The sequence below is a fragment of the Piliocolobus tephrosceles genome, chromosome 7 (genome assembly GCF_002776525.5).
Source record: "Piliocolobus tephrosceles isolate RC106 chromosome 7, ASM277652v3, whole genome shotgun sequence".
NCBI classification, from domain to species: Eukaryota; Metazoa; Chordata; class Mammalia; order Primates; family Cercopithecidae; genus Piliocolobus; species Piliocolobus tephrosceles.
In genome coordinates, this window is record NC_045440.1 from 21,614,750 (window position 1) to 21,638,028 (window position 23,279).

At 42.0% G+C, this 23,279-nt stretch overlaps 1 protein-coding gene across 5 annotated transcripts in view; it reads right to left on the minus strand.

The window, feature by feature from the left end:
• Positions 1-501: 501 nt before the first annotated feature.
• ENTPD4 (ectonucleoside triphosphate diphosphohydrolase 4) overlaps positions 502-23,279 on the minus strand; it is a 29,335-nt gene continuing 6,557 nt past the window's right edge. The window contains exons 2-13 of one of the 5 annotated variants that reach the window (XM_023216737.1): positions 21,665-21,769; positions 20,510-20,707; positions 19,461-19,666; positions 16,266-16,416; positions 15,654-15,757; positions 13,781-13,840; positions 13,369-13,499; positions 11,206-11,372; positions 8,393-8,717; positions 6,842-6,927; positions 5,465-5,626; positions 502-4,308 (exon numbers count right to left, since the gene is read on the minus strand). In XM_023216737.1, the coding sequence (XP_023072505.1) occupies positions 4,080-4,308; positions 5,465-5,626; positions 6,842-6,927; positions 8,393-8,717; positions 11,206-11,372; positions 13,369-13,499; positions 13,781-13,840; positions 15,654-15,757; positions 16,266-16,416; positions 19,461-19,666; positions 20,510-20,707; positions 21,665-21,672 (1,827 nt within the window). In that variant the 5' untranslated portion in view covers positions 21,673-21,769 and the 3' untranslated portion in view covers positions 502-4,079. Of the gene's footprint in view, positions 4,309-5,464; positions 5,627-6,841; positions 6,928-8,392; positions 8,718-11,205; positions 11,373-13,344; positions 13,500-13,780; positions 13,841-15,653; positions 15,758-16,265; positions 16,417-19,460; positions 19,667-20,509; positions 20,708-21,664; positions 21,770-23,279 lie in introns of all 5 variants that reach the window. The other 4 variants (XM_023216736.1, XM_023216735.1, XM_023216734.1 and 1 more) reach the window with 4 other exon arrangements.

Genomic DNA, 23,279 nt, shown 5'->3' on the forward strand with positions numbered 1-23,279 from the left:
CTAATTTCATCTTCCATATCTGTAACGTGTAACATTAATAAAGACAGTCATAATTTTCTGGAAATAAGCCAAAGGTTCTCAGCTTAGCTCGAACTGCAAAACGGTGTAACACAAAGTCAGCATTTGCTGTTACTATTAAATATATGAGTTGGTTCATTTTATTTCTTTTCCTTGTCTACACACAAGTAGGTCCTTAAAATGATGACCTTATAAACAGTCATCTCCGAGTGGCAACTGATTGTTGGTAAATGGCTTAACGTCGTGGGTTGGTCACTACTTGTGAAATATCTGGTTTCTGAGCTGCAGAGCGTGTGGATGCCCTCTCCACAACACCACACAATTGTGATTCACTGTATGCACACCCAACACAACGCATGCCAAGAGTGTGTGTCAGACTCAGACAACGTATTTCCCTGATTCTGGACTCAAGTTCAACTCAGCATTCTAATGAGTAAGAAGATTCAAAGATGACAAGGAAGCAAGCCCACACAGACTACAGGCCATGGGATGATGCACTTTCATTTTATTGATTTTTCAATACCTACGTGTGGCAATGTAAGGCTGCCACATACAGCAAGTGACATGACACCACAAGGACTTTCCGAGAGAATTATTCTTACTTTGGATGGAAGACATCACTTAAACAAAAAACTTTTAAAGATGCTCCCTTGCTTTTCATAATTCCTAACTGTAAAACAGAATTTTAGCACAGAACAAAAAAATTCTCCTTGGTTGGTCACATCATTAATTATTGAAAGGGACACTTGGTATCAAAAGAAACAAAACATTGAAATAAATAACTAAGTAATTTACTGAAAGGTAGTTTTGCTGCATTGCACACGACCGACCGCACAGAATTCTAAAGCTGATTTTTTTCCTTAAAGGATGGAAAACTCATTTGACATTTTTAGTTTCTTGCTAAGTGATACATGCTCCTCTTAAGGAAAACTACTCTGTATAGGCCTGAGTTTAAAATGTAAGTATCTGTTTATCCAGAGTTAATCTAGAGTACACAGGTGTGGAAAACTGGTGGTGAAAACAGGGACCTACCCAGCCTTCAGGGCAGCTGGGCAGGGGCCCCATGTCACTGGCCTCAGCCACCAGCAGTGCCTTCACTCTGCCCAGGTCAGAAAGCACTGCCTAAAGCCGGAGCTTAGGATGAACATGGGCAAAAAGCACTGGTACAATTCCATGTATTTCTCTTCTAGCGTAATGTCCCCAGAGGGATTGTGAAATCTCTGAGAACATCCCCTGGAGGAGGTTTAAAAATGAGAAGCCTATGATACGGCTGTGGAACATAAGCACTTATTGCTGGCATGTTTCTACCAAGGTTGAACACGATGCTTTTCTTTGATAAAGCTTTGGGCAAGTTCCTAGTCCAATTTCTTCTGTTACAAGTACACAGAGCCTTCTCGGTCAGCTCTTGATAGGAATTCTTCTCTAGAATTAAGCTCCTCCCTGGCTCGTCTCTCACCCACCCTGTATCTCTCAGAGAAAGCACCTGGCTGTCTTCACCTACGCGAGACCTTCTCTGGAATGTGATTTGTGGTGACTGCAGACATCTCCACACAGCATAATGAACTCCCTTGAGTGGTCTCTTTTTACACGATTTTGGGTGAGGGGCAGGTCTCTTGGTTTGTTTGAAAACTCATCTTGAAAATAATCTAGACAGAAAAATGCTAACTGAAATTCTGGTGCATAAACAAATATTTTAAGATTGACGTTTGGTTACTTCTCTTGTCCATCTTTTTGTGCCCACAAATGGAAACTACATTCCTGATTTAAGAGGATGCTGCTGTCTGTATCCTTTTTTGAACTGCATTGTTCTCAAAAGGACAAACAAATTTTTCTGCAAATATTTTAGTAAATATTCTACGCTTTACAGGCCACACATAGTGTCTGTTGCATATTCTTCAACGTTTTTTCTTAGGTAACTGTTTAAAAATGACAAATCCACTGCTGCCTCTCAGCTGGAGCAGCGAGGTTTTCTCAGCCTTTGTTTCACGACCCTCAGGTATGTGACTAACTTTTATGTCCAGAGCTGGAAGGCGGGGGTCCCCTAACTCCCTGGGTGCCCATCTGCCAACTTCACCCATTTGTGGCCCTTCCTTCTGTCTCTGCTGCTGACCCCTAGTGGCTCCATCGCCAGCTCCCTGCAGCCTCCACCAATAATCCATGGCTCCTATATGAGGAGTCACAGGCGGGTGGCCAAGACCAATTTATTAGGTGGCCAGGACCAACTTATTAGGTAGCCAGAAGCCCACCCCCTTTCTTAACAACTTTGACCGTGAAGCACAAATATGATGCCAGCAAATCCAGACAGGCAGAGCCTCCTCCGAGGCTCTGCGGCTGCACGAGGCACTGCTGAAGATGAACCGGCTCTCGCCTCTGCCCTGTGACAAGCCTCTGCCTGGGTCCCCAGGCTGCTAGTAACATGCTTTGAGATCTAGGTGGAGGGAGCCATGCCCCCACAGCTCTTGCCTCAAGGATTAGATGCATTTTACCTTCCAGAGAGGCAGGTTAAGCCGCACCTGAGGCAGTTTGAGCCACAATTGGGACAGAATTCCCTTAAGTCTTCTCTTCTGACCCCTCAGCAGAACTGCCTCTAATGCTCAGTTCACGGCAATACAGGCCTTTTCTCTCATGTTTCTCCAAGCTTGTCCAGCCTCTGCCCAGTACCTAGTTCCAAAGCCACTTCCATATCCTCAGCTATCTGTTATAGCAACAACCCCACTAATCTGCTACCAAGTACATGAATTTAACTGTTCTTGGAGTTAGGGAACAGCACATACAGACACTCACACAAAACAAACTCCACCTAAAAAACTGTACGAGAATCCCCCAAACTTCTCAACTAACTAAATAGGTGAAAAAACGCAATCTCACATATGCCAATCCAATTGTCTTTTTTAGATTTTGGCTTAAATTGTCATTTTTTTTTCCTTCACATGTGAATTTATTTTCTGTATTGGATGCAGACTGTTTCCTTCTGGATTTACAGTGGCACTGGCAACGACAGCCTCAGCCAAAGCAGTGAGGAAGAGCACTCGGCAGGCTGTGCGTGGGGTCTCCCAGCACGATTAAAAGCTGAGATGACTTTTAATTACGGAGGGTGGGGTGGGGAACACCAATTGGAAGCTGGAAGAAACTGAGGCACAATTAAGCAGAAACACTGAGAAATACTGAAGAGCAAGGAGTGGGCATGTGGTCTAGTTCCAATAAAACCGAAACTGGTGAAACTAGGATTTTTCTAATTCTTTCAAAACCAAAAAGTGTTCTAATGCCACTGAAATATGGAATAAGGAGAGTAATTATCTGCGGTGAGGAAAAGATAATAGTAACAAGGATTTTTCCAAATAAAATGAACCAGTAAATTCTGAAGTGTGTGTTTTTGAGGAACCAGCATTGCCTCCCCTCACTCTGGTTCCTGGAGATTTTTCACACACTCACACAAAGCTCTAGTCGATAGTTCACTATCACTTTTATAAATGGTTATCTCCTGGTGCCTATATTTCTCTGTTTTAGATATACATGGTTTAAAAAATTTAAATTTGCAAAGAAAACATACACAGTAACAGACCTGAACAATAAATAAAAAATAAACATCACCTTCTTCGGGTTAGAGCTTTCAAGACAGAGAAAACAGAGGATTATCATTTCAGGCAGGAAGTTTTTTGGTTCTATAAAAGCATCACTATTCAGTCCTCTCTCCACTGACAGAATGTGGCTTTCCACCTCCCTCCGGTATCAAAGTGCATCTGTTTACATTTACAATTCCTTAAAGAAACCCCAGAAATCTCATTTACTTTTGGCAGATACCCTGTGCAGCAAAAATCAAGTGAATTTCCCTTTTCCCCACTCCTCAATTTAAAGCTGTACTCAGAATGGCTAAATGCAATACTTCTAGACAGCAGGGCTTACAAACAATGGATTTTGTTTTTGTTTGGAGGAACAAAAAAGGGAAATAAAAAACAAAACCACAGGAAAATAAAGAGGAGAAACCCTGAGGCAAAAATGGCTTTTCCTTTCGAGTCTTTGAGTCTTCGTGGAACTATGAGCCAGATCACAAGATCACAAGATCACAAGGTCCCCGCAGCATTCTGGGCGGGAAGGCCCTCCTCCATCCAGAGGGCGGCGGCTGAGCTGCTCCGGAGAGTGCGCCGGTGGATGCGCCGCAGCCGCAGCAGGTACAGCAGGATGGCCAGCAGCACCACCAGGAAGCAGCCAGAGAACAGGTAGTGGTTGTAGACAAAGGAGACGCCCCGCCAGTGGGTGTGACTGGCCCGGAAGGCCTCCTGCTGGATGTCTCTGTCCATGTGAACACCAAACAACAAACAGGACAAACAACAAACAGTAAGCAAGGAAAGGGGTGGACACGGTGCAGAGGGGGATGGCAGGGCCCAGGCCCCAGAGCTGTACTTCAGGAACTGCAACCCTACCTCTGAAATGGAGAACAGAACAGCCCAATGCAGGGAACTTCTAAGTGTCAATGAGATAACACCTGAAAGTATACTCTGAAGTCTGTCATTATAATTTGGGTAACCAAAATCAGGAATTTACAAGAGTCATGAGGGATTTGCTGATACAAAGTGGTCAACGTGTAAACAAACTGCATGCTTGTGATCAGTAACACCCACGACTCACTATTTTTACAGTTAACCCAGTTAAAAGGTTGCTGAGAAATGCTCAATTAAATGGAGGGGGTGAGGGGAAGAGCAAATATCTCATCTATCTGGTAACTCAGGTTCATACCACAGGTCAACTGACAGCAGATCTGCAAACGTGAATGGGGAAAATGCACATCTTTGTTATACCCAAGCGCTGACTGAATGTAGCATTTCTTTGACCAGAAATGCAGACAACAAATGATCATTAGTGTTGGCAGCACCTGCAACTTTGTTACTAATGAAAATCACAGATCTTTCACATCACATTATGGTATCACTAATGCCTCAAAATATCATTGACGCTCATTGACTACACAAATTACAGAAAGTGCTAATTCTGCTGCCAGATCCTGTTATTTAATGTTAATAAAGAAGAACACATATTATAGTATCACAAACTTGTTTTCTGTAATATTTTGATGAATATTATTTCAATATGATGGTTTCTTCTGTAATCCTATGTATTTATACATGCATTTAAAAACAGTATTTGGAGAAGATGCCTGAGTCATAAAGGTTAAGAACCCCGGAACTGACCTTTTACCAGGGTTGGGGAACGGACAGTTGAGAATAACCAAACACAGGGCAGTAGGACAGGAGGGCTGTGTATTATGGGATGGTAGGGTGGGAAGGGAGGAAGCACTTGTGGGGAGGGGGCAAGACCAAAAGCAAGCATCACTGTCCCCACAATTCTGCCGTGGCTGGCTCTCTAACAGCAATGCCCCAAACAGGCACAGGCCACAGCTGCCATGAGGCACTGTAACTGCAGATTCTTGTTACCAAATTCACAGCCCTACCTTAATGGTAGAAAGCGGGTCCTGTAGAGGATGGCTCCAAGGGTCCACTGAACCTCCTTGTCATAAACTTGCAAGGCAGTCTTTAAGCTTTTATAGTTGACAGGAAACGAGAAGCCCCTATGAAACACCTCAAACATCCAGGCCGATTTGAAGCACTGATACCTACAAACGGCAAGCACAAAGGCACGTCAGACTGACTCGCTCTGTCAAGACGGCAGGCACACAGACAATCCTCCCCTCTCCGGGCAGCCTTGGGGCAGGGGCTTCCTCAGGCCGGCTCTCCCAAACCAACTGCGTGCGTTTCAAGGCTGATGTACTTGGTTCATATCCCTAGTCCCACAACATGGAGCAGTTCACCTGCCAAATAATTAGTGCATGAACCCGGTCTCGGTGTAATGTCATATATCCCTGAGACAGATTTCTTTTCCCTCTGGCATTTCACCATTCATTCCCTGAATGAATACTGAACAGGTTCCAACCTCTTTGTACCTCAGTTTATTATAAAATGAGATGGTAGAAAGGTTCTTTTCAGCGGTGATATTCTATGACTCTAAATATTTATTAGAGGTTTACTTTTGGCCAAGCACTGTGCTAAGCAAGTAATAAGAGAATAATTAGTAAGATACAGTGTCTGCACTTAAGTGACTTACGATGAAAGGGGATTTTTTTTTTTTTTTTGAGACAGAGTCTCGCTCTGTCCCCCAGGCTGGAGTGCAGTGGCCAGATCGCAGCTCACTGCAAGCTCCGCCTCCCGGGTTTACGCCATTCTCCTGCCTCAGCCTCCCGAGTAGCTGAAACTACAGGTGCCCACCACCTCGCCCGGCTAGTTTTTTGTATTTTTTTAGTAGAGACGGGGTTTCACTGTGTCAGCCAGGATGGTCTCGATCTCCTGACCTCGTGATCCACCCGTCTCGGCCTCCCAAAGTGCTGGGATTACAGGCTCGAGCCACCGCACCCGGCCTGAAAGGGGATTTTTAAAAAGCAACAGAAAAACAAAGCAGAACATGATAAATGCATTAACGAAGTAGGATGAATTCTTGAGACTCAGAGAAAGGGATGAAGTCTGATTGAGGGGACAGAGGAAGACTGGAAAGGGACAGCCTCTGACTGGACTCTGATGTCTGGGCAGGACTTGAACAAGCAAAGGTATGAACAGGGGAATTTCAGGGGGAAGAGACAGTAAAAGTGACCAAAACAAAAAAGATATGGAATATGTCTGGGCACAAGTATTTGTGCCGTTTGAAAGGGGTCCAGGGTAGATGGGAAGAACAGTGAGTGAGGAGAAGCTGGACTGAGGCCAGGGTGTGGCCAGCCAGTGGGGCCAACAATGAATTATGGTTCTTAAGAGTGCCCTGGGCTTGACCTTCTAGTACTTACTTAAGCCTGTGGAGGTCAGCATGAGAGGCGTACAGTCCTCGGTCAAAGCGTTCCCGCAAAATGGACCACTTTGTTGCACAGTAATCCTGAAAATAAATTCACCAAAATAAATCACTACTAAATTATTAAAATTCTCACTTTAAAAATGGTTTACCAAATTTATATTTGTAACAAGCATATCCTTCCCATTAGGAAACACACAAGCTTAACTTATACAATAAATGCAAGATATACACAAATACTCAGGGAATACTTACTGATTCGCAAACACAACGCTTTGCCTTAAAATTCCGTCCAGGTATTGTTAAAGAGAGCTTTGCTGTACACAACCAACCTCTCCAAAACTGTTTAGTTTCTCCCTCCATGACTGCATGGTACAGACATACATTTTTGGAAAAGTGAAGCAGTATTTTAGCTACTTCAAACTAAATCCTTTATCAGCGGAGGACACAGTACAAGCTACTGGGAAAATCACTACAAAAGGCTTTTGTCTTTAACAGAAGGGAAAGAGATCCCACTATTTCCTGAAGTTATTTGTTACAATATTAGTAACTTTTATTGAGCATTGTGTAAGTGCATCTTCTCAATGTAATACTTAACTCCTCGAGGTGGCTACTATCCTGACCTCTATTTAAAGGATGAAGACACTGCTGAGAGATGTGGGAGATGGGCCTGAGTGTGTGACAGGGAGCTCAAGGAAAAAGCACTTGGCCTAGAGAAAGGGCTCGGCATAGGCGCTTCAGGAACATGAACATGGACACAGAGCAGAAGCCATGGAGAGCGTGAGGGAAGCCAGCTGTTTGACATGATTACAGCATACAGTGCTCTGTGCTTCGAGATAGGTTTGAGGAACACTTGGGAGATAAAATATTACATTTGACTGATTACACTGGGGTGTATAGGGAGAGATGAATTGGTTAGAGGGAGAAGTCCATGACTCCTAGGCTGCAGGGAGGGGGACTGGATGGTTGGTGATGCCACTAACCAAGAGAGAACAACAGGAACAGAATGGAGAGAAAATGGTGGGTTTGTCTGGAGCTGTGGAATCTAGCAGGCAAGCGGGCAGGGGTCAGGATTGGAGCCTCTTCTTGAGAGGCAGCAGCAAACCCTGAGCATGGATGAGACCATCCAAGAACCTGAAGGTCAGGGGCCAAGTGTGGAAGTCTGGCATCACCTAAGTTTAAGGTGTGTCAGGAAGGCAGAGAGAACACAAGAACAGGAGTGTCCTGGCAGGTCAGGGAGGGGGAAGACTAGGAGAATTGTCAGATGGCAGCAAAGCACAAAAATGACATAAAACACTGTAATCTGGAGGTAACTGATGACCAGGGTAGCTAATGGAGTGGTGGGCAGAAGTCAGCTTACGGTACATTTTTTACTTCTGCTGTGACTATTCAACCTCCCTCCAAGCAAAGGGAACAGGATTCCAACATGCTGCAGTGCAGCCTTCCACACTCCATCCTTCCCTGCCAGTGTGAAGTGAGGACACAACCCGTCACCGTCCACGCTGGTCTCTCAAAAGCATGCGGAGCAGGTGGCGTCTCTCAAGGGTACCTTTGCAGCTTTAGTAAATTTAGCAGCATTGTAGTCTCCCCCCATTCGTAACACATCCTCAGTGCAGTAGTAGAATTCGGAAAAGCCATAGAATTCACTGTTCTGGAAGTGAATTGGGGGCTGGTAGACCCCATTGAGGGAAGTCTGGGTCTCGTTTGTTTTATTCATGAAAGGCTGGATAGTCTCTCGACACAGGTCAAAGTCTCCAGTCCCTCGTAGGTATATGGTTTGTCCATTTTGCTGGATTTCATCTTTAATGTCTAGGGGTAGGCAGGGGTCCAGGTACGGCATATCAGGAGTCAGACCAGTCTGTTTACCCAGGAGCCTATGGCAAAACAAGAAACTTTATTGTGAGTCCTACAGAAAACTGTGTTTTCAAGAAGTGGCTGCAAACCAGTTTCTCAAAATACGCTCTGTGGGACATGAGACCCGCAGGACGGTGTCTGTGGAACAGAAAAGGGTTCTGAGATAATTAGTTAGGAAAATACGCACTTAAGACTTTCTTGGAGAGTCAGGATACAAACTTGTCTGCAGCAGACAGGCTACCAGAGTCCAGTTAGACACCTATCCAATTACCTGATGATCCTGGCAATTGGGCCTGACGTTCCCAGTTGCTGGGCACAAGGCAACTGTGCTGTTGCCAGCCCCATTTCTGCCACTAGTGCTGGTGATTTTACCTAATACAGATGGAAGGAACATGACTGTGACAAGATCTGGTCCTGGGCAAAGCAGGTTAGATGCTTTAGAAAACTAAGGTCAAGTTACTACAAAATTATCAAACCAGGTGTGGGCAGGATTTTTAAAACTGGGAAAAATTAGCAAACGTCTATAAGGATTTGGTATCAGATTGCTTTGCAAATCTCTTTAAGAACTCAGTGTTCTTTAAACAAAGACAAACTGGTATCTCAATGAGGGGTGCAGTGCATGCCGAAGAAAGGATGGGGTCTAAAAACAGACCTTGGTTCAGAGCAAAAGATTAGCAAATGAATACAGAAGTTAAGACAGAATGTTTAAGGCCTGGCTCTATTTTTATGATTCTGTTTCAACTTATTTTTTTTCTTGATCAGCTAAGGGTCCCAACTGCAGTAGACAGCAGTTTCCATTGCACGATGGGCTCTGAGAAGCCCTGTAGAAAATAAACATTAGTTTTGTTAACTGAAAGGCACTAGGCTTATTACTTGCTAATGAAATTTCTGGGAGTGAACATCTGTCATCCCATTGTGTGTGCACGCCTTAAAGCAATAAGAAACAGAGTGGAGCTCACGAAATGTCAAGTGATGTTGGTGCTGGATACTGTGAAATCACAGGGGCCTGACAGGTGTTGAACTGGTAGAGTTAAGCATGGTCAGAATTCAATATTCATCACCAACAGTCAAGTTTTCACTTTTCACTTCACTCACAAGTTGTGCATTCCTCAGATCAGGGTTACTCATCATGCAGTTGAATGTAATAAATTAAGGTCTTTGCCATAAAAATGTTCACTTAATTAAAAAAAATTAATCACCATTACAAATGGCAAACAGATAAATGTGTACTTCAATGCTCAATTCATGATATATGAAACATTTGTAATTATTATAAAAGTCAAAGAGTAGTCAAATATATATTTCATGCTATTATTTTTAGTTGTCCTATATCTAAATTAAGAAGTACTACTAAACTATCCATTATATAAAGCTTTCTGACATTAAAACCAATGAGTAAAAATTAAGGTTTCGGAAAAAATATATTTCAAATGTTGTTTATAAAATATTTCTAGTTTAAGACTACTACAAAAATGATTACACCAAGATATGCTAAATACCAATTAAAAATACAAAACCATGGGACTACCAATTTTATAATTAAAACTATTCAGATATAGGAAAAGGTTTTTATTGCTTTTCCTATTTACACACATGGCCTTGTGGTAAATGTACTGAACAGTTCCAACTTGGTCTTTTTTCAAGTTCAGGCCTTCACAGGTTTACTAAGATTAATCAATGAAGTATACCATCTCTTAGCTCAATGAATTAGGATTCTTTCCCCTCAAAATTGTTTCATCAAAATAAACAAACAGATAAAACACAGTAATAAATAGGATAGCTTACATAACCCCAGAGTCAGATTTTTTGTATTCATCCAAATAGCTTTTCTGTTCTTAAAAATTTCAAATAAATAATTGCTATATACTTACACTTATAAAGTCAATTTAAACCAATAGAGTGCTGTTTTGTTTTATATATTTTCTATACCACAATTCTACATACACTCATTTTTTAAAGCTTCATTGCTAAATTTAAAAGCCACTAACTCTGACTCTTCTAGATAATTTATTTCTCTTGAATAATTCCCTTCACGATGGTTTTTATCCACTAACTAGCGCCACAGGCTGGTTCATCCATACAGTCTCCAGAACATCACATATTTCAATCTCCTCAGCAACAACAAGACAACACACTACCTGAGGCCTCCAGGACACCAGGAGTGCTCCAGATACTGGGTTTTCCAAGGACTCTGAATCATGAGTAGCACCACCCAGGGCTCCAAACTATTCTATAGTCTCATGGTGAAATTTCTAATCCATCAGTTGAGATGCAGGTGAGAGACAGAGAACAGGCACGCACCTCCTTCAGGGCACGTGGGACAGAGGGCCAAAGGCAGGACCCTGGTGTGCTTTCATCTCTTCTCCCTGCTCAGCTAGTGGGGGAATAAAAAGCTAACAGTGCAACACACTTTTGCTAATTGAGTTCTTCCTGCTTTGCCTGGGTCTGTTTTTTAGGAGGAGAGACCTAGGTTTGCAAGTGACTGCCAAGGAGTGAAAGGAGCTTTACCTGTTCTTTTGAATGGTGTTGGCAAATATTCTGTCTTCGTATCTCTGTCGAGCAGCATTGCCACCAAACCCAAGAAACGTGGCCACATAGACTCGATACACATGCTCAGTTTGGTGAACATCACATCCCAAGTTAAATTCAGCTAACAAGTTTTTAGCTACTTCTTCCTGCAAACATAAGCATAACAAACTTTAATAGCTTAAGCTACTTTAACCTTCTACTAAAAAGAAGGGTCTAAAAACAGTCACATCTAAGAGGGACAAAAACATCTGCTTCTGCACTTCCCAAAGACCCTTCTAAGCATCCTTCATAATTCAATATGACAATTCTGATTCAGGAAATTTCAGATGGGCTGCAAATTTGTGACACTGTTACGACTTTTTGAAAGAGGAAGTGACCAAAACAGTTCATACCCTCTGACATTATTTATTTATGTAATCCTATGCTGTGGAAATAAACCTAAATATGGAAATGTTTTTATATGCAAATATGTCCTTTGTCATTCTATGGCAGAAAAACTAGATGTCATCTAAATATACACTAACAAGGGAAGGTTAATTACAGCAATCAATAGCTTACGGAGGAACATGCTCAAGCAGTGTTAAATAAAGGACAAAAATCACATAAACTAAGATTATCACAACCATATTTTTTAAAACTATGAGTAGAAAAAAAAAGAAAGGAAATTCACTAAAAGGCTAACAAGGGCTTTTTTAGGTGATGAATCCATGGGAAATTTTTAATCTTGATTTTTCAGTATTTGTTCCAAACATTATTTCTATGTATTTTTTTACTTTATATCGAGAGGGGAAAACATGATTTTTTACAAAGAGCATAACAGTCTCTAGAGGCATGTCTGGAATGGGAGGTAGGAAACACAAATTCTAATACTTGAATTTACAAAGTATTTTTCCAAGAAGCTTAATAAAGATATCAGTAACATTTATTGAGAACATACTAGCTGCCTGGCAGTGCACAGATACACTGGATGCATTATCTCATTTAAACCTTCTTACAACCCTATGTTGTAGGTACTTTCATTCACATTTACAGATGAAGAAACCAGCTTAAAGAAGGTACATGAGGGCCGGGCGCGGTGGCTCAAGCCTGTAATCCCAGCACTTTGGGAGGCCGAGATAGGCGGATCACAAGCTCAGGAGATCGAGACCATCCTGGCTAACACGGCGAAACCCCGTCTCTACTAAAAAATACAAAAAACTAGCTGGGCGAGGTGGCGGGCACCTGTAGTCCCAGCTACTCCGGAGGCTGAGGCAGGAGAATGGCGTAAACCCGGGAGGCGGAGCTTGCAGTGAGCTGAGATCCAGCCACTGCACTCTAGCCCGGGTGACAGAGCGAGAATCCGTCTCAAAAAAAAAATAAATAAATAAAAAAGAAGGTACATGACTCGCGTAAGGTCCCATAACTAGTGAGGAGGATGATGAAGAAACCCAGGCCTGTCTAGCTTTACGGTCTCACTTTGAACCCTCCCCTCTGCACCACGCCATGCTGCCTCCCACCTTTGAGGGGAAAATGCAGGAAGCTAGGCTTTGGTGTTAATCTACAGCTGAACACAAATGGAGTAAAAAAGACGTGTAGTAATTCAGAAATACATCTGGAAACTGTGCCGGGGTTCTCTAACAAGGTTGCCCAGGCAGCAACTGAGAGGGCACAGAACCGGGTGGAGAACAGTTCGGGTAAACCACCAGTCGAAAGATGTGGAAGCAGTGGATACAAACCTCAATCCTCCCCAAGGAAGCTCAACGTCTGAACCATTAAAAAAAAGAATTTCCCCCAATTCTAACTTAAAAAATTCAGATATTATTATGTTACATTTTATAAAACCTGTTGAGAAAAGACGTGACTGAAGAGAAAACATAAACAGAAACTCAAGCATGCGACTGTGTATATACCAAAGAAAAACTACGGTCAGAAAACAAACCAGCTGATTTCAATGAACACACACAAGCGGCTCAGCTGAGGTCTGCCTTGTTCCTCCTGTCTCCTTTCTCCTGGGTTGAGAGGCGGCACCTCAGCAAGCACAGTAAAGATGTGTTCAGACTCAGAAAACAAAACAAGAACGATGGACACATGTTAAATGAAAACCAAACCAAACAGAAGGAAATTTGTACAGATAATGACCTGCTGTGAGGACGCAAAGCTTACAGTTTTGGGGACTTCGTACGCTATCTGAGTCGACACGCCACCCATGTCGAGAATGCCCGCTGTCCTTTTACGGACAATGGCTTCACTGCTTTCACTTCCAGGAATGTTAACTTCCACAACTGCCTCATCATCTGGAAAGAACAGAAAGTGTTCATTGGAACAGAACTAATCCAGAGAACTGGGCTCTTCTGAAGAGTCACCTTCTTTTCATGGTCTATTTCAAGCATATTCAGGCAAACCCAGTCTACTCCTTCCAACTAAAATCAAGTTGAATTATGTTCAACTGCAGCTCCTCTCATTCTACTCCTACACGCTTAGAAGTGTCACAAAGCTTAGCTTTTTTCAGCCTTTGGATTAAACAGAAAAGCACCAATTTCCAACTAGATACATTTGCTGGAAACATGACACTTACCATCTTCAATATGCTCAAATCGTCCAAGGACAAAATTAATGCCAATCCAAGCATACACACCTATAGACATTTCACAGGGTGAAGAGAAGAAAAAATTTTAAAACATTTTGTGTAACTCTTATCAGCGCAGTCTGTACAAACATCTCATTTATTTCACTCCCTGATAACCTGTAAAATCATCTGAAATAACACCTTGCCACTGATGTTTTTATTACTCCAAATGGCTTTCCAAGAACTCTCAACTTTAATGCTTATAGTTATACCATCTACACAGGTTGAAAATACAATACGCTAGGTGCTAGTTTTCTTTAGAAATTTATGAGTTCTTTCAAAATACTGGAATTTTCACTTTTATGATGTTAAACCTGCCAAGTTTTACATCAAGGTATTGGCTGGGCATGGTGGCTCATGCCTGTAATCCCAGCACTTTGGGAGGCCGAGGCAGGTGGATCATGAGGTCAAGAGATTGAGACTATCCTGGCCAACAAGGTGAAACCCCATCTCTACTGAAAATACAAAAATTAGCTGGGCGTGGGGGCAGGCGCCTGTAGTCCCAGCTACTTGGGAGGCTGAGGCAGGACCATCGCTTGAACCTGGGAGGCGGAGGTTGCGGTATGCCAAGAGCGTGCCACTGCACTCCAGCCTGGCGAAAGAGCGAGATTCCATCTCAAACAAAACAAAACAAAACAAAAAACGAAAAAAAATTTCAAGGTATCTTCTCCTTTTTCCTTTATCTCTCCATTCACTCAGCTGACAAGTCTGATTCTATTTTCACATTCCCTACACCTGGTTTTCACCTTGATTCGAACCATTACGGATGGGGGGAAGCCCATCTAATCCATCCATAACCCTATTCCTCTGTTGCCACCTGCTCTACTCTCTGCATTGGACTCCTCTACAGAAAGAAGTCCAAATTCCTGGACTGACAATTCAAGAGCCAGCCAATTGCTAACACTCCCGCCACTCCTTCCAGAAGGCCCACCACCCACACTAAAACATTTGTGTTTCTTTGTCTACAGTACCCTCTTTCCAACCTGTCCTGAGTCAAGTCCTTTCTTCTGCCTGGCATATGCTTCCTGCCCCTCCCTCAGAGCCCCACCCTTCCCATGCTCTGGCACGTTCTATTAAGAACTATCCCCTCCCTTGAGGTGCAGTTCAGATGTCACTTTCTCCAATATGGCCCTAGCTGGAAAAAAAAAAATGCCTCCCTCTTAAGAATGCCTGTGATATTTTTTCCTATCTTTTTTCTGGTACCTAAAACTCTCACAGAACAGCTAATTGTGTAGCTCATTTGTCTGTAAAAAGCTGAATGGCAATGTGTAAATTTCACCCCATTTTTGTATTTTCTACAGTGTCTTTCACATAGGAAGTATTAATGCTGAAATGACAGACGACTTTTGAAATACTTTTTGGTATACATTTCTAGCAAGCTATAATACCCCAAATTATTTCATTGACTTGACATTTCATTCTCAAGGAGAATCATTTCTTTGAAAATAGAACAAAGATTTGATATTTCTCAGTGTACCAAAGTTGAGAAGAAGCTCCAACAGCTTAATAATGATCAAAGTCCCAGGAAGCCACACAACTGAGGCAAGGCACACAAGCCTTTTCTATCAAAGTTGAGTTTACATCAAGCTATGTCCCTACATGTGGTGAAGACAAATAGCTATTTTTCAGTGGCTTAATGTTTGGGCAATAAAGACTAGTCATGTAAGAAACTGGTTTAGTTATTTAAAAATTATAATATTTCAAGTCTATTATTTCCCAAATGTTAAGATAATAGGAGTGTAACAAAGGGTACGCTGGTGAAAATGGGGAGGATTTAAAGGAATAGCATCCCAAATTTTAAACTGAAGACCAATATACCAACCTTCTTGTTTCCCAGAAATTACTTCTGCATGAGAGTCAGAAAACAGAAAGTCAAAGTGCACGGGAATATCGGTCAGAAGGTCTTCCAGAATAGCTTTCTGCTGGCTGTCAGGCAACAAAAACATTTACAAATCAAAAGATTACAGCTTGATATATTCTGTTTAGAAAACAAAAAACAAAACAAAACAAAAAAACAAAAACAAAAGACAAACCAGGGCTCTGGTATATCTTGTATGAAACAGTTAATTTTAAAAACAAAGAAATTCGTTAGAAAGATATTAGGAATGAATTTTCAAAATGAACAAGTTGTGTGAATTATGTGATATCTAGATGTAAAACTGCAACTGCAAGCATTCCTGAACTACATAAAATAGATTAGATTTTTAAAAATGACAACTTTACAGTTGACTATAGTCCTAAGTCAATTAAAGACTATTTGGTAGATCCTGGCTAAAGGAAGAGTTCTGATACTATTCCAGATTTGAAGAAAGAATTTTGAATGTTTTCCTTTTGACAATGACGATGATGATGGAGAGGAGGAGGAGGAGGGGGAGAACACCCCCTCTCCCCTCCAGGATCCCACCCTCACCCTTGCCTTTCTGTGGAGGATCACCTTTCAGGGAGGATTCTCATTCCAGCCGTGCAGAGAACGTAGAGAGGTGTCTCTTTGTGTTTTGCCCGTGGCACATGCTCTGCAGCAAAGTTCAAAAGTGGAGAAATGTAATCACTGACTTTCTCTGGAGAGGTAGCAAATTCTGAAATGCCTAGAGAAACAGGATACTTCAGTTAAGAAGCAGATATTTTAGCTATAACATGTGATGCTTCTTCAGAGTGGCTAGTTTTAGGGAAATCATGCTACACGTTACACTTTCTTAGTTTTTCCTATCCCTCTAGCAACTTCTTCTGCAGACCTTACTTAAATGTTGGTGGCACTATTCAGTGCTATGTCCTTTTCTTCTTCATCAAAGCACACATACCTGACTGAGCATCTGCTGTGTGTCACTGCCATGTGGATGGGCTCTTGCCCGCCCTCAAGAAATGTGCTCCCCATCTCGCCAGGTGAGCTCAGTACCTCCTGAGGCCGCTATCACCATCAGCATGCCACGAACTCCTAACTGTGCCACCGGCCATGCAGCGCTCATTAGCCTCCAGGTGAGCGTGGGGTAACTGTCCACCAGACACTGCCCGTGCTTGTCCTCACAGCCACCCCCAACACATCATGGCAAAATCTGAATTCAACTTTCGCTACAAACCTGGTCTCACTGCTGGTTACCTCCCTCCGAGGTTATCAGTGCTGGGCACCCAGAGGCCCAAGCCAGGGCCTTAAATGAAGTCCCTCTCCCTCATCCCAACACACAACCTAGGTTTCATAGATGCCCTCTCCTCGGTGCCTCTCACATGACTTTACTCCTCATCCCTTTGGACACACCTTCTGCCAGCCTGCCACAGCACATCCCACCCTCTGATCCTGACCCTCTCCCCACCATTCCCTACCCAAATGATGCCTCTTCAGGCTTCCAATTCTTTTGTGGTTCAGTGCCCTCCAGATAAGGCTCAACTCCAGAACAGCACATCCTGCCCTGCATAACTCACCCACCCTTATCTCTTCCCATGTTTCTTCCGTTGCCTTCAGCTACACTGAACTAACATTTCCATAGTGCACCTTACTGTGGCCTTAGGGCCTTGCTCAAACTCCACCACCAGGAAGAGCCTTCTCCATCCACCTCCCTATCCCTTTTCACCTGGTTAATTCCTGCATACCCACTCGGCTCCAGCCTCCATGGAAGTCACCCTAACAGAACCCTGAAGACGACTCTTGTTAAATTCCATGCTTACTTCCTTTTGCTAGGTGTACATTCATTACACCATATCAAAATTACCTATTTACTTGCCTGTCTCATTACAACTGAAAGCTTCTCAAGGGCACAAAATGTGTCTATTCAAACTTATATTCCCAGCACCTAACACAGTGCCTAGCAAATGGCAGGTGCCCAGCATGTATCTGATGAATGAGTACATCAATGAATATTTCTAGGTGTCATTTAGCCTACAATATTAAAAATGAGGGGCACTTTAGAAGTCTAAAAATTCCTTATTTCACACATTAGAAAATTATAAACCCACAAAGATTAAGTGATTCATCAAAGGAATTAGCAAAAAATGAACTAAACTGTAAGTCTTTTGACGCCACATACAATTCGATTTCAATGCAGTCAAAGTCCTAAACTAGCCAGACCCTATGAAGGAAATTTCTAGAGCTTTGCTGCAATGCTATACACGGAAATCCATGCTTGAGGACAGAGTAGTGCAATAAAAAGGTATTTTGACTTCCATTTCATACACTTTGTATAGTGCAAGAGAGACCCATGTTAAGCCTGATTTTAATGAGATTTTCGTATATACTCTAGGATGATAATGTAGTTGACCCTTTGTTCTAAACAACTCCAAGGCATGGAAGTTTTCATCTTATTCCATAAGACCTGTTTAGTCAATGATGGGACCTGGTACGTGAAGCTAGATGAAATGCAAAATGCTTTATTTTTTTAGTTTTCTCATAAATTTTTTATTTGACCAATATTAATTTAACTAAAAATGTTTCTAGATTAGGGATACATAAAAATTTAAGGGGTAGAAATACATACAACTAAAACTTAAAAGACACTCACTAAAAAATTACACGGAAATGTACTCTGATAAAATAATGCTGGTATATAGACATAGAGTAGGTTCTCTCTTTAACCTGAAAAGTGAGGTACAGACTTTAGATTTTCTGAGTAATATGCTGGTTCCTAGCTGCCCACACATCAAAGGAGAATCAACTTGTTGAGGGCTGCCTGAAGGAGGAGGTGGGGTCTGAATTATTCCACGAAGAATGAGGACTCAAGGGGTCACCATTCTATGTGGTTGGAGACTCTTCTATGAGGATATGCATTTTTCTCACATTAACCTGAACATCCTTTTAAATTTTATTTCTGAAATGGGGATAATAAACTACATAATTATTATTTATCAATATTCTCTAATAATTTATAAGATAAATTTCCTGGATTGTTTGCATTTGATATTTTACTACTTTAATACACTAGAAAGATGAAATAAAAGTGCTGCATCTCTATTAAGATCAGTGGTCCACTGTCTGAAATCAGTGATCAACTATCAAGACATAAAAAGCCTGTTTCAAGGCCCTCCCGTATCTCCCATTCTAAATGCTCCTGACAGAAGCTGCTGTCCGTGGAAATGGTGATGACACAGAAAAAAAGAGCACCACTGACGTAAATTACCTAATAAGGAAGCCAAATCTAAACTTTTACATGTCACACTGGCTTAGAAATTATAGTATCTTTAAAAACTATACATAATTATTATTAGCTCTAAGTTCTGTGGTCACACTCACCAAACAATCTAGATGACTAGAACTATATTTGGCCAGTAATTTTTAAAAATGAAAAATATATGCCAATATATTATAGATTTTCATGAGTTATCTGAAATTACCTTGTCATTAACGATAGAGACCAATGACTACTGAACAGGAAAAAACTCTCCGTTGTTAATGCCAACCAGCAACCATCTGAGTAGATACTATGAGTAAGGCACTATTAAAATGCTATAGGAGACAAAAAGGCATGTCTGTTTGGATGTTTTATCAAGGTGTTAGTCACCCTATGCAAAATGGACAGAAAAGGGAAAAGAAAGTGAAACAAGGAGACCCATCAGGTCCCAGTGTGAGATTTGACTCAGGGCTATGACGGTGCAGAAAGGGAATGATATGAAAGACGCCGCGGAGAAGATATTCTCATTTACATACCCGGTTTTATCTTCATGACCACTGGCTTTCGGTTTTTATCCCTCATTTGCCTGATATCCAACAGATCACGTGGATTGCCATTATGCCTTGGCCAGCAATAGACAAATACTCGAGAGCCACTGCTGCCACAGTCCACCACGATCCCGTAGTTCACACTGGGGTTATTGGTGTCTGTAGCTTCAATGTCGGTAACTCGTGCCAGGTACCTTAGATAGAAACACACGTATGCTTTGATTTAGACAGAGAGTATCATCTTATGTCTAACAGAAAAAATGCAACCAACACCAAGTCATAATTTCTAAGCTACGTAGCAACCCCACTACAACGTTACTACAACTGTCGAATAATTGAAGAGTCAAAAGAAAACAAGTGATAATGATAAAGATCATTTAATCAGACACACACTCCTTTACAGAAGTTCAAATTCCAAAATGCAAAATTCTACTTCTAAACTACCCACTCAAAAATCAGCTTAAAATATGTTACAGGAGACGCTTATGCATAAATAATTATTCCAGGGCCTCTTATGATATGGATTTGGTAGTTAGCAGTTAACTAGCTTCAAATGGTTTAACTGTTCATGCCATGATGTATATGGTACAGAATCTAGTTCCTACAGTTCCTTAAATTCCAACCTAAAGCCAAACGTCGTGAAGTCATGAAATGATTGTGTTATGGTCTGAATGTTTGCGGACCCCCAAAATTAGTATGTTGGAGACCTAATCACCAATGTGATGCTATTAGGAGGTGGGGCCTCGGGGGGGTGATTAGTTCATGAGGGCAGAAACCTCAGGGAGCCCCCTCGCCCCTTTCCATCATGTGAGGACACAGCAAGAAGACCTCCTCATCTCAGGACAAGGAATCAGGCCCTCACCACACACAAAACCTATGGCACCTTGATCGTGGATTTCCCAACCTCTAGAATGGTGAGAAACAAATTGCTGTTGTTGATAAGCCACCCAGTCTATGGAATTCCATTCCAGCAGCCTAAAAGAGGTAAGACAGAGGTATGGCTTCTGGTCTAGAAGGCAAATGTTTTTATCCCTTACCTTTGAAATTTCTTGTCTCTGGTTAGTCGCCCATACTTATTTCGGATTATGACAACAGAAAAATATAAAAGTGAAACAGCAGCAGCCAGGACACTAATGACAATAATTTGGCGTAAATTGGTATTCAGAATTCGAGGACACCCTACTGGAGATATGCTAAAATGCCAAGAAGCAGGAAAAAGACAGGAGATGCCAATCCTGAAAGTAGAAAGAAAAAGATTTTAAAGGAATCTGCTCCAATGAGGCATCCTTCACCTAAAGTGATCCTAAAATAAGATATTTGGCTTGAGCTACCTGGATTTCCCTATCTGTAGGTATCTGTATACTGGCATCTTGCATGTGCTATACAACAGCTACACAACCCATTATCATAAAACCATCTAAATGAGAATTAGGCCCTGATGGTTACGACACTTCTGTGTTTTCCCCTTTTCTTGACAGTATCATGTAGGTTTTTTATTTTACCCTGCTTTGTTCCAAAATAAATACAGAATTAGAGACAGCTTACAAGAATAAGTTCAGTAATATAAATATATAAATTGATCATGAAATCGGGTATGAGGCTGATGAAACCAAACGGGAACGTAGTATGGACACAAACGCATGTCGTAAGGTGGGCCTGTTGCAAATGCGACTGAGCTCACCGCCCATTACACCAGAAATACACAAATAACTCAGAAGGAGCACATTTGCTTAACACTGAAGTCCAAGACAAATCTCTCCCAGATGACTCGAGGAATGGGAGAAAACAGCATTTTAACAACACCCCCATAACAAAGTCAATAAATGAGTTTTCTATGTCCTGTGCTTTTAGAAATACTCCTACAAGACATTTCTGCAAATAATTAGGAACTTTTCCCCTCAGTTTATGTCAAGAATGAGAGGCTCATTCTAGAAATATGATTTGGCTTTAAAAAAGCTGCACTGCCTTTGGGATAAATTTTATTATTTTACACTTAATTTCTTTATTCTTCACCTTGAAGAGTGCTTCATGCATTAAAATACCTCACTGGGTCCTGGAAGAAAAAAGGTATTAAACAGAAGCACAGCATAACTTCACATTTTTCACTTGCGATTTAGATTTTTTTCCCTCTCGAGACCTGTTTTTGTGTCACCAAGATTTCATGTTTCATGGTGATTAGGCCCATCACTCACCTCCCCATACTGAAAGGTCAGCAACAAGGCAATGCTCGGGGATTCAGTCCTTCTCACAAACAATTATAGAAATAATGCTGGGGTCCTCATGGAGTTAGAGCCCTCCTGTTCCAGGAAGTGAGACAAATCACAAAGATAGTATCATCAAAGAAAACGTCTACGTTCTTTCAGTGTGTGCTTAAATCCAGCCACATATAATCTATACATACATGATCCTCGCACCGAAGCTGTTGGAAGGGTTTATTCTGAGCAACACACTTCTAAGTTAATTTCATACTGTCCAATATAGACCTAAATCAAAAGAGATGATAATCGTCTGGTACTAGTTAGTGCTCTCCAACCAAAAGTGATCCCAAAGTATCAGGATATCAAATACTCCATAAATACCTTATGGTACAAGGGAGATTTGGGGTGGAGGTAGGAGACAGGCAGAATAAGTTGAATGTGAACCTGAAATGTCCATTCACTTGATAAATGTCTATTAGACTTCCCTTTCATATACAAAGTACTGTGCAAGGCACTGTGTCCCTAGTTAGTTCTCTGACTCCACCATTATCACTCCTCCTCCAGCCTCCAGGCCTCAAACTGCAGAGCAGACAAGGGCTTTCAGCCAGGGCCTCCTTCCAATCTGCTGAAGCCAAAGGACAAGCATTCTCTATCTTTCCTCGGTCTCGCAAAGCTGCTTGACCTCTCAAGACAGCTGTCTCATCTGGTCTGCTTCTGAGCTCTGGAATAACTGCTGCTCAGGATCCTTTAAGCGTTGTTCTCTGCCAACCCCGACTACTCTTATGTTTCCAGGCTCTCTGTCCAGCCTCATTCTCTTCTAACACAATCACTACTGAGGCTTCAATGATCAGATAACTCAAATTTTTCTTTCTCCACCCCAGGCTTCTCTTCTACGCATCTTAAACAGCCTATGAGCCGTCTCTATCTGAATGTTGCACAGAACCATGAGAAAATTCTAAAACTGCACCCCTAACAACTGCAGTCTTCACCGCTTTTTCTCCTAATCTGCTCTGCCCCTGCAGTCTCAATCTTGATCCCACCGAGCTACAGAAATCGGAAACCAGACTCACGTGTGATCCCTCTTCCTTCATCTTCCAAATGTAATTTCTTTTTTTCTTTTCTTTTTTTTGAGATGGAGTCTTGTTCTTGTCACCCAGGCTGGTGGAGTGCAATGGCTCACTGCAACCTCCACCTCCTGGGTTCAAGCAATTCTGTAATCCTGAGAAGGTGGGATTACAGGTGCCTGCCACCACGCCCAGCTAATTTTTGTATTTTTAGTAGAGATGGGGTTTCACCATGTGGGCCAGGCTGGTCTCGAACCCCTGACCCCGTGATCCGACCGCCTCAGCCTCCCAAAGTGCTGGGACTACAGGCATGAGCCACTGCGCCCGGCCCCAAATGTAATTTCTTACCAATTCCTTTAATTTCTTTAACCTCAGCTTATCTAAAACCCCTTTCATTGTCACCTTCTCCTGAGATCAGGCTCTTATCTCTTGCCTGCTCTATCAAAAGAGCAGACTAACTAGTCTTCTATGGGTAGTCTCAACCAGTGGCCCCACAATGCTGCCTCCAACACCCTCGGGCAGATACTTTCTCGGAAACTGACAGC